Here is an 18,819-nt window from a genome sequence, read left to right as displayed (position 1 = left end):
TGCTGCTACTACTACTACTACTACTACTACTACTACTACACCAGGAAGTATCACCACCACCCTTTCAAAAAGCGCGAGTTGAGTTATTGAGCAAATTTAATCTTCTCGAGGTTTCAAAATTATTTCCTCACTCAAGAAATATGATGTATTTGTAGCAGAATTACAGCCAACTGTAAAGCCTAATGTGTACACACCCAAAATTATGCCATCATAATCAGTTATTGGCTCAGCGATTCACAACAGCAACTGTTAGGTTCGCTAATGTTTCTTTCTATGTAATTCTAGAAACTGACCACAGAAGGCAGCAACTGCCAAAGGACAGGTAGCAAGATGCCTATACATTGTTCTCCTATGAAATGAGTGCAGTTTTTGAGCGACTGGTGGCTCACATCGAGCAAATCGTGACCCAATTTATACTTGGGTGCAGTATTTTGAACACAGCATTGTGGCACAACATATGTTCGGGCTTGGTTACCAATTTCTTAAAACTGTAAGCATACATGACTTATGTTTCTTATGACTACAATGTCAATGCGTCAAAACTGGAATCAGTTCTCATAAAAATACTTGGTTGTAACAATTTGTAGAGATGGAAAACAGAATAACCTCATAAACTCAAGTGTTAAGTAAAGCAGGTGGCAGACTTCATTAGTAGGACACTTGGAAAATGCAATCAATCTAAAAAGGAAATTGCCTAAACTCGTACAACCTACAGTAAACTATTTGCTGAACTGTATGGGACCCATACCAAATAAGACTAACCAGGAATGTGCAATGCATAATAGTAGAATGAATGGTCACAGGTTTGTTTGATAATCTTGAATATGCTGAAAGACCTCAACTCATGGACACTTTAGACATCAACTACTGCATCGAAGCCTACTTCCAAAGTTTCAAAAAACAGTATTATGAGAGGAATTCAAATAAGGTACTGTCAACAAACTGAACAACCTTGAAAAAATTGCTTGTGAAGTACCAATGAAGCGCCAGACAGTGAAAGCTTGGGTATATACTGAGAAAGAAAATGTTTTAATCCAATGGATACACTAAGTTAGCTCTATGTCAATCACTAAGTGGAGCAGTAATTCAAGCTATGGCTCCAGAATGAGGGAAATGAAAACCAAAAATGTTACTAAATCTATCTACAGATTAGTTCGATAAGTTTAAGGGATACACTGGAACTCTTCACATACAATTTGGTTTGTGAAGCCAAATCTCTGTATGAAGGCAATGTTACTACAAGGAAAAATGGGATGCTATGAAGAGTGTAGCATATTTAATGTAGATGAATTTGTACCCATTTTCAAACTTGTGCCTGACAAGTCTTCCACAATACAAAATAAAACTTTCCTTGGTGGAAAGCTCAGCAAAGACAGCGTGACGGTACTCACTTGTGACATTGCTGACATGATAGAGAAACAACATGATCACAACTGTTAAAGCTGCAAATCCTCAATGCTACAAACACATGCTTAAATTGTCACCTGAATACACGAATCTGTGACAAGCCTTTGTTACATGGATAAAAGCAATTATCAAAGGAAACTGCAAAACTATGCTTTTTAGAGACAGCTGTCTATAAAAAGCATAGTTTTGCAGCAGTTGTGCATGCGTAATTTGTGTGTGTGTGTGTGTGTGTGTGTGTGTGTGTGTGTGTGTCCCTTCCTTTCCTTCCTCCCAATAAAATCAGAAAAAAAACTTCCGCTTATGGATCAAGGAATTACTAGTGAGAAAAACTGCATTGTAAGCATCTCATTCCCTGGAATCTGCAAAGCTACGGAATGTCTCCTGCACTTTTATTTCAGCTGTGTGGATGGGATCCTGCAGAACGAAATCAACAAAAATATTTTTGGAAGGCCAGAATTTTTGAGGTGGATTTGTTAGTCAATTGCAGTTTTCGAGAAAACAGTTTCTATATCGTGCACAACTGACTACATAAATTTTTTATAACAGACAGATTCCAATGATGAAGGCTGGCAGGCAGGTCACAATAAGTTGGTGAAATTCCTTTAAAGACTTTTTTTCAGCTGATGATAATGTTAAGCTATCTCAATGATGCAAAAGATGATTATGTTGACAATCAGAGATGGAATGCAAATATAAGCCTGTTCCTTTGAAACATGAAGTCTTGGATGAGATTAGTATGGTATTCAATTACAATGATTTGCAGATGCATTGAATCTGCTTGACATTAACTGTATGCTTAATAATATACAAAACTTAACATTTAATTTCTGTGCTCCAGTAGTAGTAGTTTGTGTTTTATTAAACAAATTGATTAAAATTTGTTTGTAACTGCACACATTTCTTTTATCTGCCATCTCTTTATGTAGATGCATATTTACATTATTTCTTACAGAAGTAGCTGTTATGGTACTTTCTGCTTAAGATGTCTATGCTTCAATATGGGATTCACACACACTCTTAAGAGTGTCGTAGCAAAATTTTATTGTACACAAAAATTAAGTAGCGCAATTAACATACAATATGTAAGTGAAGAAGCAGTAATATGTAGAGCCTGAAACATATAAACCACCCATCATGAGAAGAAATACTAACTTGTCAACATTTCAGGTACTTAACACTTTGCCGTCCGCACGTCTCGTACAAATGTATTCGCCTGGCACCGGCAGCACTAGTTCGGATTACTTGGCTTGTCGCCGGCCATTTTTGACATTATTGGGAGATTATAAATTGTTAAGTTTTGCAAATTTCGTCGTTAGTTCTCTAAGATCACAACCCTGTTCCCCTACTTTCATCAATTTCGAAGATATACACACGTAAATAAATACATAATTTGTTTGTTTCATATATTTGTTTATTTGCATTGTCTTTGGTACTTTATACTTCTCTTTCGTATGATATGCAGCAAAACAGTCTCCAAGATGTAACGCAACTCCACAAGACTTGCACATTAAGTTTGTTGTTCTCCTTTTTTTGTTTTTGGAACATACATTGCAGTTCCTTCATTTTCGTTTATTTGTTTTGGGAATAAGTATTAGCTGGTGTTGCTTTATGTGACTACAAAGTCTGTCAACCGGATCATGAGATGTACACGATGTAGTGGCAAACCCCAAGTTTTGCTCATAAGCAGGAGCATGGTCTTTTATCCACTAATCGGACACTTTCAATTTTTTAAAAAATTGGGAATTCGGAGACTGCTTTGGTCCGTATTGAAATATTGCCATGTGCGGAACGCATTAAATAACGCGCAGTTAAAGAGGTACATACATACCTTTTCTGACTACTTTATAGTTTTTCTGTATACAGGGCAATAACTCAAATATTAGTCTGCCCTATCCACTCCTTTCATGTATATGTTGTAGTCTAATACACTTTCAGGTTTTTTTATTGTGTAATTGGTTTTTCTACATTTTATTTGAGTGACAGTCAAAGTGACATTATGTATTGTAGAGATCATTTGTATCGTTTTAGTTTTCGAAGCTCTCCATACCTGTGCGAGTACTTCACCTGTCAGCTGATGACAAGCTTCAAACACATAGGACTTCTGCGTGCTTTAATTTTTCCGGAAATCCTATATTTTGCTGTATCTTTCCACAAACTCTAATTTTCTTTTCAAGTAACTTCTCCGCAAGTTCTACACTGTTACAATAATTATCCATGTAGAGATGATGCCACTTTCCGTAAGTAGGTGTCTATAGTTCTACCACTGTTTTTGCTAAAGGCTGTCTAGCTCCGCTATATATCTTGAATGAGGAAATTTATTCCATACTCTAATCACACAGCATCCGAAAGAGTATGCCATATTTCTTAATTTTTGACGAATAGTAAACTTTAAAATTTAACTGTCCACGCCACGGTATCATTCCTTCATCAGTTGAGATGTTTTGACTTGGATTAAAGGTTCCTTTAAACTTTTTGGAAAAATAATCAATTATGAATTGCACTTTGAAAAGCCGGTCGCAATTAACCGGTTTATTGTTGTTGTCAGAAAAATGTAAAAATGATAATATTTGTCTGAATCGGTTGCGGGACATCGTTTTGCGACATATCAGTGTGTGTGACACCAGATTTGCTGACCAATAATCATCAATCCTTGATTTTTCACGATTCCCATAAGGATAGCAAGCCCAAACCATTTTCTAAGTTCGGGTCCCGTAACGTCAACAAATTTGGCATTTTTTAATTCAGTTTCTTCTATTGCAATTTTGACTGAAGTACTTGTTGGTTTCGTTGCTAATATATTCAAATAGATCGTTCCCCATATACAATTCTACGATATCCTCAACGCTCTGTGTATCTTTGGGAAATATGTTTGGACCGGGAGATCCTTCAAATTTATTATTGGTCCTAGGTAAATCAAAGTCTGATCACCGTGCAGTGTTGTCGTCTTCTGATTCATTTGAATCAATTGGCAACCGCAGCGTTCGCCGAATTCTTCTTGGACGTATTTCACTATCTTCTGGCGATTCTGCTTCACTTTCATATTTTTTATATTCAATGTGTCCTTCCCACTCGACCACGTCATCCATAACGTCAGCCAAGACGTCCGTGGATTCATCGTAAATAATTGTATCATCTCTTTCCGTCTGCCATGATGAAAGGGCATATACTTTTTGACGTGTGTAACTTATTATTGCCTAAACAAAACACAAACAGAATGCAAAAGATACTAAAGTGCTGTCACCAGTCACTGCACTATACTATGTCCACGACACCACTGTGTTGTCGCCGGCCACTGAGCGCTGCTATGCACACGACACAACTGTTGTGTCACCAGCTGTTGACCACTATTTCGTGCACAATGCCACTGTGGTGTCGCCAGATGGCATAGTATTAAGAGCAATCTTAGGCAATGAGATACTGAAGTGAGAAACATGAAACAGTGTTTCAAATCTCTACTCAAATGTGGGGGTTTAGAGTCGTATGAACTATCTACAATCTGGCCATACTGACATACCTGCTTCACCACTGTCTTAATGTTAAAGCTGGGAATTGCAGAATGAATATAAACAAACACTAAAAACAATGAGGTATCACAATTATCAGCAATATGAATTTGGTGGAAGCAGTGATAGTGTTTCTACTATTATAAAATTTTTGTTGCGTTCATCTCAAACAAGAATTTTATAGATACATAATTATAACTCTAATCCCCTCAAATTGTAGGTCCCTTAACTAGATGGATGGGCCATTTCACAGGTTGGAGGAAGGGGAAAAACTTCTCTTGTTCCCATACGACTAAATGTTTTATGTATTTATAATTCGTAAGAAACACAGAAAGTGTTTTATTACATTGAACAAAACTGTTATAAAAATATTGCAGATGAAACTTACTTCCTCAAGGGGATGGTCTAACATCACCGCAATTACACTAGTGTTATCAGCTCTCATCTGATTTTCTGACCATCGTTGCAAGGCAACATCCACCAGCTTTCTTGCAGGGTTAATCCAACCAAGTTTTTTCTATGGAGGACAAAATAAAATTTTTATTACTCACATACAGAATTGTAGATATTTAATGGCAACGTTAATTTGTGAAGATAATATATGTATATATGAATAATGAGGCACGTGAGAAATTGCCACATCATGAATGACATTTAAATATATTATTTCTGTGCTACTGACTGCATATGCAATGAATTTCATGGGCAGTATTCGCATATGTTGCTAAATGCACCTACAAAAGTATACAACTGTACCACACACAGTACAAGAGATTTTGACGTCAAACATCAAGATGCCAGGATCCACGAAAACAATGCCACATCATGTGTGAAATTTTAACACACTTATTCTTTACCGCTAAGACACTCAGTCAACTCAACCTCAGAAAGTCCCTGACATATGGCAGGATCTTTGACAGCTTTCAACTGTGAAGCACATATGGCTGTAGGCAAAAACGATAAGACATCTATGGAGCTGTGAAAGGTGTTGCCATAGGGACATTTACAAAATTGAGTTGTAGACACAGAAGACAGCTGTGAGTCAGCATACAAAAACCATCCACAATCATGTTTCTTAATTTTGATACAGTACTTATACATTTGTATATTATGCATATTTCTTTGTATGACTACTTCACAATTTCAAAGGTGTTTTCACGAATACACAGAAAAAAAAATAATTTTTTTTTTAATATTTCACTACAAACACAGTTCATTTTTTGCTTTCATTTCTAATAGAAAATTGGCACAACACTGCTGGGTTTGTCAGCTAGTATGAAATGAGTTTCACGCACTCTGCTCCTCCCTCTCTCTCTCTCTCTCTCTCTCTCTCTCTCTCTCTCTCTCTCTCTCTCTCACACACACACACACACACACACACACACACACACACTTATGCACACACACATAAAAAACCAAATACTTCTACAAAACCCAGTGCTAAAATACAGATTATAACTACGCAATAGCAAAATAATATAAAGGGCGCAGGCTGATGACTATGCACAAATATGAACACCAGCCATACTGAAAGCATATTAAAATCTTCTACTTAATAACCTACGTCTAATATCGTAGATTACACAGAACCTTAAAACATGAACCACATTCATTTCAGCATCTCCTAAAATAGAGGGCAGATCAGTTGGTAATACAAATGCAGCCTTTGACTCTTGATTACAGAAATACATTCAATTACAATGTGATGTACAGTGATTGGTACACTGCAAGTACTGCACGCTGGTGAGCCCTCTCATCATAGGAGGAATCCACGCATCCCAGGACAGTGCCCTACGCAATTGCACCCCCCCCCCCCCCCCAACCTCAGCTTCTTGTTCCTCAACTACAACCAACACTCCTCACACACAGACACAGGATCCTGCATCTTGACAGCAAAGTATAAGCATCCGTAACTGCTTCATTACCCTCATTTTCCCCGTGTCCTGATACCCAGCAGAATGACAGCTCCTTGCCCTGCCTCTGTAGGCATGTTGTGGATCATCTGAAAATATGTTTCTGCTGGGTACACATGACAGATAACATGAAGGGCTCCGAGGGAGTTTGTGCAGATGAGGACTTCGGTAGCATATCTGCTCCTCCGCCCTCAAGGTTGAATATACTTTGTGAATGCACTAGGTACGCGAATTTGAGAGTACAGTCTATAAATAAAACATTGCAGCTAATGGAATTCTGCTTATACTTACCAGTGTAAACCACAACATACATGCAGCGTTCAGATAAAATTCTGTAGAACATATATTTCAAAACACAGTCTTTATCAAGCAGGGTGGTGAACAACTCCAACTAACACAAATATGGTCTTCACTAAGAACCATTAGTACCTGCTCAGCACAAAGCCTGTCTGCCGTCGTCGCTTGTGGTTATTTAGTTATTTCTGAATAGTCACTCCACCGGAGGGCAAGCAATGGTATGGAATGCAGGTTACTTGCAGGCTAAACAAGTCACAATATGATGATCTGCTACCGGTTGAAGAGTGGTGACTCACTAGCCTCAACACAAGATGCTAGAAATTAGACTGATCTCATATGCCCCAGCTGCTGGCCTAATCCTCTCATAGTGAACAGCACTGATGATTGTAAAATACAATGGCCTTGCTAAGCCATAAAAGACAACTTAGCATATCGATAAAATCCATAAGGGTATCTGACTGTGGTCATTTTGTTATGTGAACCACTGTTTTGGGTACTATTAGGAGTGGACTCCATACGGATAGTTTTGCATACTTTACTTACAATAACAGCAAAAATGATTATTCATTTAACAGAATCACATGGTCAGAAACTAAGGAGATTACAGCAATTCAACAGCTGCAGGAACAGCTTTTGCTTGCCCTTTCATAATGCTATAATATAAAAACAAGAACGCCATGATGACAGTCGATCTTTGGAAAAGGTAATACACATTGTAAGCAATACTACTGTCAAAAATCATAGCTGGCTGATTCAGTAATTTCCCCAGTAGCTCAGAGAGCTAAAATTGAATCGAAGTTTTTACAACAGGAGTGTTAAGAGGAGTTAGAATGGAATTTTTTTTTTCACATTTTTGGTTTTTTATATCATCATAAAATTTGCAATTTTCCGTATATATATATATATATATATATATGTGTGTGTGTGTGTGTGTGTGTGTGTGTGTGAATATAATAGAGGGAAACATTCCACGTGGGAAAAATATATCTAAAAACAAAGATGATGTAACTTACCAAACAAAAGCGCTGGCATGTTGATAGACATACAAACACAAACATACACACAAAATTCAAGCTTTCGCAACCAACGGTTGCTTCATCAGTAAAGAGGGAAGGAGAGGGAAAGACGAAAGGATGTGGGTTTTAAGGGAGACGGTAAGGACTCATTCCAATCCCGGGAGCGGAAAGACTTACCTTAGGGGGAAACAAGGACAGGTATACACTCGCGCGCGCACACACACATATCCATCCACACATACATATGTGCGGACGTGTGCGCGCGCGCGTGTATACCTCACATGAGAAGTTTTTTTTTTTTTTTTTTTTTTTTTTTTTTTTTTTTTTTTTTTTTTTTTTTTTTTGTAATATAATCTAAAACGGTTGGAAATGTTAAAATTTTTATGTGCATTACTTCGAGATGTAATAAAATCAGTAATTCTTTATATAGAAGCCTGTGTTATAAAGGTTAAATTACATGTTTGTATTGGTCATCTCCAGAAGAGGATGGGCATCAGGTTGAGGAAGTTGAAACAAAGTTTGAGAGACAAGAAACTTTCTGATGGTAAAACCATAAGTGGCAGGTTTTTTTTTTTTTTTTTTTTTTTGTGGTTTTAGGGCGCACAACTTCAATGGTCATTAGCGCCCTGACTACTCTAAGAATGCACCGCGAGGCACAAGTTGACCACAACAACTAAAAGGGAAAACACGATAAAAGACAGACTGACAGGCATAGGATTAAAAAACAGCATCATCAAATGTCCTTAGCGAGGTGTGTCAAATTGATAAAACGAAGAACACGAGCAGCTGCTCGTGGGTCATCCGCTAAAATGGCATCGAAAGTATTTGGCAGGTTAAGATCGAGGCGCAGTGTGTTAAGATCTGGACAGGACATTAAAATGTGTCTAACCGTCAGCAAGTGCCCACATGGGCAGAACGGCGCCGGCGCAGCCGTCAGCAGATGGCGATGGCTGAACCGGCAGTGTCCAATTCTTAACCGGGCTAAAACGACCTCCTCCCGCCGAGAAGGGCGTGAGGAGGACGTCCAAGCCACGGGAAGAGGTTTTAAGGCCCGAAGCTTGTTGTCGGTAAGTGCAGCCCAATCGGCATGCCACAGAGATAAGATGCACCGACAAATCACCCTACTAAAATCGGACGAAGGGACGCAACAAGAAGCTGTTCGAGGCTGGAGGACCGCAGCCTTGGCCGCGGCATCTGCAGCTTCGTTCCCAGGGATACCGACATGGCCCGGAACCCACATAAAGCTAACTGGAGAACCGACGTCCACCAGCTGCTGAAGAGAGCGTTGGATCCGGTGTACGAAAGGGTGAACCGGGTACGGATCACTGAGGCTCTGGATGGCGCTCAGGGAATCTGAGCAGATGACATAAGCAGAATGCCGGTGGCGGCAGATGTAAAGAACAGCCTGGTAGAGGGCAAAGAGCTCAGCTGTGAAGACCGAACAATGGCCATGGAGCCGGTATTTGAAACTTTGTGCCTCGACAATAAAGGAACACCCGACCCCGTCATTGGTCTTAGAGCCATCTGTATAAATGAAAGTCATGTCGATGAACTTCGAACGAAGTTCCAAAAAACGGGAGTGGTAGACCGAACCGGGGGTGACCTCTTTTGGGAGCGAGCTGAGGTCAAGGTGAACGCGGACCTGAGCCTGGAGCCAAGGTGGCGTGCGGCTCTCGCCCACTCGAAAGGTTGCAGGGAGGGAAAAAGTAAGGTGTTGAAGGAGGCGACGAAAGCGAACGCCAGGGGGTAGCAGGGCAGAGACATACAACCCGTATTGACGGTCAAGAGAGTCGTCAAAAAAGGAACGATAAGACGGATGGTCGGGCATTGACAGTAGCCGACAGGCATACCGACAAAGCAGTATATCGCGCCGGTAGGTGAGTGGCAATTCGCCAGCGTCAGCATGAAGACTCTCTACGGGACTGGTATAAAATGCTCCGATCGCAAGTCGTAAACCCCGATGTTGTATGGAGTTGAGGCGGCGTAAGATGGATGGCCGTGCAGAGGAGTATACGAAGCTCCCATAATCCAGCTTGGAGCGGACGATCGACCGATATAGACGAAGTAGGACGGTTCGATCCGCTCCCCACGACAGACCACTGAGAACACGGAGGACATTTAAAGAACGGGTACAACGGGCGGCCAAATATGACACATGTGGAGACCAGCTAAGTTTCCTGTCAAATGTAAGGCCTAAAAATTTGGTTGTCTCCACGATTGGGAGAGCAACGGGACCGAGTCTTAAGGACGGTGGGAGAAGCTCTTTGTAGCGCCAGAAGTTAATACAGACCGTCTTCTCGGCAGAAAAACGGAAGCCATTGGCGACACTCCAGGAGTAAAGACGGTCAAGAGAACGCTGAAGACAGCGCTCCAGGACACGTGTACACTGCGCGCTGCAATAGATGGTAAAATCGTCCACGAAAAGGGAGCCTGATACATCAGCTGGGAGGCAATCCATTATTGGATTGATCGCGATGGCGAAGAGAGCGACGCTCAAAACTGAGCCCTGTGGCACCCCATTCTCCTGGCGAAAGGTGTCGGACAGGACAGAACCCACACGTACCCTGAACTGTCGATCCATTAAAAAGGAACGAATAAAAAGAGGGAGGCGACCGCGAAGGCCCCATGTATGCATGGTGCGGAGGATGCCCGCCTTCCAACAGGTGTCGTAAGCCTTCTCCAAATCAAAGAACACAGCCACGGTCGGGCGCTTCCGCAAGAAGTTATTCATAATGAAGGTCGACAAGGTAACCAGATGGTCAACAGCAGAGCGGCGCCTACGAAATCCACATTGTACATTGGTAAGTAGGCGTCGAGACTCGAGCAGCCAAACCAATCGAGAGTTAACCATTCGCTCCATCACTTTACAGACACAGCTGGTAAGCGAGATAGGTCGATAACTGGAAGGCAAGTGCTTGTCCTTCCCCGGCTTAGGAATCTGGACAACAATAGACTCGCGCCAGCATGCGGGAACATGTCCCTCAATCCAGATGCGATTGTATGTACGAAGAAGAAAACCTTTACCCGCAGGAGAAAGGTTCTTCAGCATCTGAATATGAATAGAATCTGGCCCTGGAGCAGAGGACCGTGATCGGCCAAGTGCGTTTTCGAGTTCCCGCATGGTGAATGGGGCATTATAACTTTCACAATTCGAGGAGCGGAAGTTAGGTGGCCTAGCCTCCTCTGCCTGTTTGCGGGGGAGGAAGGCAGGGTGGTAATGAGCGGAGCTCGAAACCTCTGCGAAAAAGCGGCCGAAGGCATTGGAGACAGCCTCAGGGGCCACAAGGACGTCATTCGCGACCTTCAAGCCAGAAACTGGTGAGTGGACCTTAGTGCCAGATAGCCGGCGCAGGCTACCCCAGACAACAGAAGAAGGAGTAAAACTGTTGAAGGTGCTTGTGAAAGCAGCCCAGCTGGCTTTCTCGCTTTCTTTGATAATACGACGACACTGAGCACGTAATCGTTTATAATTGATACAATTCGCCACTGTAGGGTGGCGTTTAAAAGAGCGTAAAGCACGTCGACGAGCACGTAAAGCGTCTCTACATGCTGCGGTCCACCAGGGGACCGGTACGCGACGTGGAGAAGAAGGAGGGTGAGGGATGGAATATTCAGCAGCAGCGAGAATGACTTCCGTGAGGTGTGCGACCTGACGATCGCAGCTTGTAAAGGTTTGATCCTGAAAGGTCGCCCTGGAAGAGAAGAGCCCCCAGTCTGCCTTGGAGATGGTCCAATTAGAGAAGCACGGAGAGGGGGTATGCTGCAGGAGATGGATAACACACGGGAAGTGGTCGCTCGAATATGTATCAGAAAGTGCATACCACTCAAACCGGCGTGCAAGTTGGGGAGTACATATAGAGAGGTCTAAATGGGAATAGGTGTGAGATGTGTCCGAAAGAAAAGTAGGGGCGCCAGTATTGAGGCAGACAAGATCGAGCTGGTTGAAAAGGTCTGCTAACAAGGAGCCCCTCGGGCAGGATGCTGGAGAGCCCCAAAGGGGCCCCGGTAACGGCAGATGACGATGGAGTGTAAACGGTACAAAAGGAAAACGTAAAAGTGGGGAGAGTAATGCGGATGGCAACTGCCTGCAGGCCGGTGTGCAACGTGATGGGATCGTAGTAAATATCATCCCGGACCAGCAACATAACCCCTCCATGAGCTGGGATACCTACCACAGGGGGTAGGTCAAAACGCACAGAGGTGTAGTGTGCCAAGGCAATTTGATCGCATGGGCGTAGCTTCGTTTCCTGGAGGGCTACGACAAGCGGACGGTGCAAGCGGAGCAGCAACTTCAAGTCCTCTCGGTTGGAGCGAATGCTGCGAATATTCCAGTGAATAAGTGCCATCGTAAGAAAAGAATGATGAGAGAAGTGGTCACCTCGAAGGCCGCTTAGGGCCTGGCTTCGAGCGAGCACTGCCGCCGCTATCAGTAGGCGGACAGTCATCGTCCATTGGGTCTATAGGGTCATCGGCCATCTCGGGAGGATGGCCGGGAGGGGGAGCTTCCTCCGCCAGTGAACGGCCAGATGTACGGCGACCAGCGGTGCGGCCAGGCGAAACGGATGACGGCCTGGGGCGGCAGCCGCTGGGTGGCGCAAGAGAAGAAATGCGCCGTGGCGGGGAAGGAGAACTGTGCTTCCTATGCGCCTTTTTGGAAGGACGTGTAGTGGAAGTACCGGTCGAAGGCTGGGAGGTCGAGGTACGGAGGAAGTCTGCACGGGATGGTTCCTTCTTGAAGGCCCGTGCATCTGACTTCGGTGTCTTCGTCTTAGCAGAAGCTGAGGAAGGTGCTCGTGTCTGTGGGGTGATGGGAGGAAGAGGAGACGTCGACCGCGCGATCTTAGCACTGGCCGAACGGACGACCGTGGTGCTGAAAGTCAGATCGCATGTCTGGGTTGCTACCTCCCGGGTAGTCCGAGGAGAGGCGAGGACAGTACTGTATTTCCCCGCTGGGAGCAGCGTGGGCTTCCTACTAGTCAATAGCTTGCGAGCAGCCGAGGTGGACACTTTCTCTTTGACCCGAATTTCCTGGATACAGCGTTCTTCCTTATAGACAGGACAGTCGCGGGAGGATGCGGCATGGTCACCCTGACAGTTCACACAACGAGGAGACGGAGGTGGACAGTCACCCTCATGGGCATCCCTGCCACAGGTGACACATTTAGCCGCATTGGAACAAGACTGTCGAGTGTGATTGAAACGCTGACACTGGTAGCAGCGCGTAGGTGTCGGGATATAGGGGCGAACAGAAATAACCTCGTAGCCCGCCTTGATGCGCGATGGCAGCTTAACACTATCGAAGGTCAAGAAAATTGTCCGGGTCGGTACAAGGTCATTGTTGACCTTTTTCATGACCCTATGGACAGCCGTCACGCCCTGCTCAGCGAGGAATGATTGAAGCTCCTCGTCAGTCAATCCGTCGAGGGAGCCAGTATAGACCACACCACGAGACGAATTCAAAGTTCGGTGGGCCTCCACCCGGACAGGGAACGTGTACAGGAGGGTGGCCCGAAGCAGTTTTTGTGCCTGAAAGGCATTCTCAGTTTCTAGTAATAAGGTGCCGTTACGCAACCTGGTACAGGATTTGACAGATCCGACTATGGCATCTACGCCCTTCTGAATAACGAAAGGGTTGACAGAGGAAAAATCCTTTCCGTCCTCAGTTCGAGAAACTACGAGGAACTGTGGGGCAGGCGGTAGTACTTTTGTCACTGTTGGCTGGTCACGTTTCCGTTTTTGGGTCGAAGTCGAAAGAGATGGAGTAGAATCCATTGCGGAGGAATCCCCCATGATTGCCAGCGTCTCCGATGGCGCGCTCCTTCCTTGTGGGGACCCTCTCAGAGGGCACTCCCGCCTTAGGTGAATGTTTACACCTCAGGTCACACCTCCCGAGAAACAGACGGAGGGACCAATCGGCATGGTCAGAAGGTATCAGCTCAGGCAATCACCCCTCCCCGGGCCTGGCCTTTACCAGGGCCATAAACATTCCATCCCAGCAGCAGTCATGAATATCATAAAACCTATTTACAGAGACCTGTCAAATCCTGAATTACTGAAGAAGTGTCTGCATTGTCAGACACAAAATCCCAATGAATCGTTCAGTAATCTTACATGTACTCACTTAGCAAAAAATGTTTTGGTTTGAATGAAGAAACTAAGGGGGACAGTGATGCTGTTATTGCTTTCAATGGTGGCAGTACTGATAGGGTGAAAGTGCTACAGCATATGGGAATTAATCCTGGAGCAAACTGCATCAAAGAACTTTAACAGATGGACAAGGTTCGCATTGACAAAGCAGAGTATGCAGCACAGTTGGCCACTAAGGAGTCCAGAAAGAAGAAAAAACTTGGAAAAAGATCAAGAAGATGATATACAGTATGGTGGAGGATGCTTCTGAGTAACTAAAAAGAAAGAATTAAGCATACATTAAGTGAGTTACAGTCTTTTGAAACTGTAGAAGCCGTTCCTGAAAATTAACATTTTCTGTTTCATTTTTCCCTAAATCTCAGAAACCACTTCGAGCAGAGTATTAAAGTTTTCAGTGACTAATAACATACATATTGTGAGTCTACTGAACTAAAATAAGAACATAATATTATGTATAATTGAAATTATTTAAGATAAAGTACAAAAAGTACACAAAATTTTAACCAAGTAATTAAAAAAATTGTATTTCCGCAAGCAGTGGCTGTAATGCAATTATTGTAGTTCAGTAGACACAGAACACACAATTTAATGTCCTGTAAAAGTTTCATATCAATGGCTACAGTGGTTCCTGAAATACAGGGAAGCCAAGACACTAAATTTAACATGGTCAGGATAGGGTGTTCCAACTCCCCTTGATGCTTGTGACGAAAATGTCTACTGTGAAAATTATGAGTGTGTGATCAAAAGTAAATTGAAGAAAAGAAGGCATACTACTGTTGTTCTAGTACACAGTGTGTGCCGACTCGAAAAAGGAAAGGGTAATAAAATGGATTTTGCATTAAATGCGAAAGATCAGTGGCTGCCACATGTAGATGGCAACAAATGAAACTCTTCAGTAGTAAAATGGGACACACCATATGAACCTGAGATATTTAAACAGCTCTTAATAATATGATGATGAAATGTATGTGGAATTAGTGACAAAACATGAAAAACCTATGATGTGCAGCAATTAGCTAGAATAAATATTGTAGGGAAAAGACATGGAGTTAGTAATTATCTTCATTGCTTTACTTACTGACTGACATCTTGCTATTTTTGCAGTCTATTTTTATTAGCAATGATTATGTTGCCATGTAACAGCAACTTACTCTTTCCCCATACGAGTTTTCATGTTTGTGCACACAATTCTCAAAATTTGTCTCAACACTTTACAAAATACTTTGCAGAGGAGTGGCACGGCTTTAAAAGGGTCAGTTATCTTGGAAGTCTTATTCTAGTCCACCTGTTTGTTTAATACTTTCATTTAACAGTGTGCCATACCTAAACAAGGAAGTATAAATTTATTTATTCACTGAAAAAAGTGCTCTCTCCAAAAGGAGTTGTTCAGACTTGAAATGAAGCTGTGCATGTGTACGTGTCATAGACTTAATATTCTGTGATATCGAGTGTATGGAGCTAGGCCTTTCCCAGAAACAGGTGGTGTCTAAATTAAGCCTACCACACATTTCTTCAAGTTTTGTCATTGTTCAAATGAAATATTCACCTTTAACGAGCTGCCAAATCTGTGGACCATCAAACACATCAGTCTTTATCTTTTCACATAACGGGCTAGGAAATGCCGAAATAATATGTATTTGAAACTCTGTCCTATTGAAAAAGCTTTAACAAATTGCTTCATAAGAGCCAGTTCCATATGCAGAAGTGAGAATATAATATTCTTTCTGTTAACCAAGTGGTTGATGTAGAATTTTTCGATCACCACTTTTCAGGTCAGATTTTAGCAGTCAATTTGACTGCACTCAATGCTTCTCATGAGCTTTGCTTTCCCCCAAACACAAGTAACAGGGATACTTGGTTTTTCCATGTTACTGACCAAGGAGGAAACAGACCATTTTAAGGTCAATACAGATGATCCACTGGTGCATGTGATACTGCAACCAATCAGTGACTGTCTTCAAACTCATCACACAAGCAAACTAACTGGCCAATTGCAACTGCACCAAATAAATTTCCATTGTAGAGGAAAACACACTTTACACTCCACTTTGAGCTAACAATGAACAACCACCATTCAGCTCCGTTATAGGCTGAAATTTCCAACTCTTCCATTAAACCACACACCTAGCGGCGACATAAATCTGCATCACTTCAATAGTACTGCAGTAATGCACTTTCTCTTGATTGAAAGTAGGGTACCTCACCTCATTTTTCAAGCAAGTCGTTCTCATGCAGTTTTGATGCTAACAGTTCTGAAGCTTTTCTGGATAGTCCCATATCTCACGCCAAATTATTCTACTCATGCTGCTGAAATTCCTTATGAGTAGAATGATCTCAGTATCAAAATCTTCGTTCTTGGAATCAATCTGCTCTTCACCAGACCTATTTCCATACTCTATTTTACATTTGTTTTTCTTGTTGTAGCCTGACTTTTCATTATACAAAAATAACAATCACTTGACAGGTCTCTGGGCTTTTGCCACATCATAAGTATACCAAATGTAAAGTTTGTCCAAACCATCACTTTGCTGAGAGATGAAGGAAAGCCCATAACTATTCAGACAAGAGATGGTCAAACTCAGGACATATCAAAAATAATATCTGGGTAAACAAAGGCATAAAATCCTTGAAACAAGCGTTTCTGTCCAGATTAACCACTGAAAACAATGACCCACCAGGTAAGGTGAAAAATAATATTATTGTTACACTCACTGAGAGCAAGACGCGTTTTGTCAAAAGCTATTTGTGGACTTTCGAATCCCAGAAGAGTGGAGATTATCATGAGGAGAAGTGCACCGATACTTCTGAGAAATAGTTTCAAGATTTTCTTCCTTGGCATCAGGAAAATCATAGTGACTGTTCTTGATAGCGCACCATACCATTTTTGTAGAAAAGAGAAAGTTACTAATGCAAATTATAATAACCAAGATACATTAAACAGCTAAAATCTAAAAATCATCTCCCTTGAAGACGGTATGGTAAATAAGAACTAAAAGATATCATTAAAATAGTAGCGCACATGGAAAACACAGTAAATGAAATGGCTGAGAATGCAAGGAAAACTGTTCTCTGAATTACTCAGTATCACTGTGAATTCAGAGTCACCAAGTTAGTGTGGGCCAGAGTCAAATGCTGTGTTGCAGCAAAAAACAGGACATAAAAAATTAACAAGTTCAAGAATTTTTAGAACAGGCAGTGAGAACAGTAATTGCAGAAGAGTGGAACAAATGTGTCCTTCATGTGATGAGAAGTGGGAAGTTTAAGCTCAAAATTGCATTGTAAAGGAAAGAGGACAGTGCATGTTAAAAACTTTCAGAAAAATAGTTCAAGTTTGACAGAATGAACTTAGTTCTGTCGTTCTTTAACCTTATTGTAACTAGTATCGTTATTAAAGTTGCTTGTGTTTGAATATACTATGCCATCTATCTGTTTATTATGCATTACTTTATTACATTATAGCTGAGGTTTGTAATACAGGGTTTCTCAAGAGTGATGTACGCATTAGTATGGCGTCAGCCCAGAAGCCACCTGCACAAAGAATATTTGGCACCACTGCTTTCACTGGAACAGGTGGTGGTCAATCACGTAATACTGTTTCTGTTCTGTCCCAGCTCTTGGTGATATACAGAGAGAGAGAGAGAGAGAGAGAGAGAGAGAGAGAGAGAGAGAGAGAGAGAGAGGAGAAATTTTGCCCTTGCAAGATCAACATTTAAAATGAGATGAAAGAAATACAAGTTTTTTCTTCTCTGAACACAAGAAAACATTCTTCATACAGAAGGCCCACAGTTTTGATACACGTTTCATACAAATACCATGCAGGTATTTAACAATAATTAAGAAAGAGGGCATGGAACTGGAATAACAAATCACAAATTAATTTGCATCCCAGATGCTCAAATCAGAGAATCCAAACCCATACCTTTTTAATGAATTACGTTTTCCAACAATGGAAGACAAATTTTTGTTCATACTTGCCAAACAAAATTTTTGCTATAAACATCTAATTTTTGACAGACAAATTAATTTACACACAGTAATGTAATACAGGGTGTTTTAAAATGGACTTTACAACTTTTAAAATTCATATAAATTAACTCTTAGTACCTACAAAGTTGATTGTAGTGTCAATTTGTAGGGAAACATTAAGTTTTGTCTCGCGTAGTTTGCTAGTGCCAAACTGCACCGCAGGGGGTGCTAAAGATGCCTGCCTTCTCTGGAACCGAGCCTGCTAGCTGTGTGTTTTGGTTTGAAGAATCTAAATCGGCAATAACAGTCCAGCGTAATGTCTATGCCAAGTATGCTAAAGATCTTCTTAATAGGCCTAAAAGTTAAAGAGTGGCATAAATATTTTATAAAAACAGGGAGCTCGGAAAGACATTGGAAGTCGTCAGGTCATCCTAGCACATCCGATGACGTCATGGAGCAAGTGAGACAACGTTTTGTCAGCAGCCTTACAAAATCGACCCAGCATGTATCTCACAAACTGCAAATCCCACATGCGACAGCTCGGCGTGTGTCAAGAAACCATTTGCATTT

At 41.9% G+C, this 18,819-nt stretch overlaps 1 protein-coding gene across 1 annotated transcript in view; it reads right to left on the bottom strand.

The window, feature by feature from the left end:
- Positions 1–18,819, bottom strand: part of LOC124544867 — a 105,716-nt gene that overhangs the window by 26,314 nt on the left and 60,583 nt on the right. The window contains exon 5 of the mRNA XM_047123579.1: positions 5,299–5,427. Within this exon, the coding sequence (XP_046979535.1) occupies positions 5,299–5,427 (129 nt within the window). The remainder of the gene's footprint in view (positions 1–5,298; positions 5,428–18,819) is intronic.

The sequence above is a fragment of the Schistocerca americana genome, chromosome 8, assembly GCF_021461395.2.
Source record: "Schistocerca americana isolate TAMUIC-IGC-003095 chromosome 8, iqSchAmer2.1, whole genome shotgun sequence".
In the NCBI taxonomy this organism is placed as follows: Eukaryota; Metazoa; Arthropoda; class Insecta; order Orthoptera; family Acrididae; genus Schistocerca; species Schistocerca americana.
Note: the sequence above shows the minus strand (reverse complement) of the source record. Positions and strands in the feature narration are given on the sequence as shown.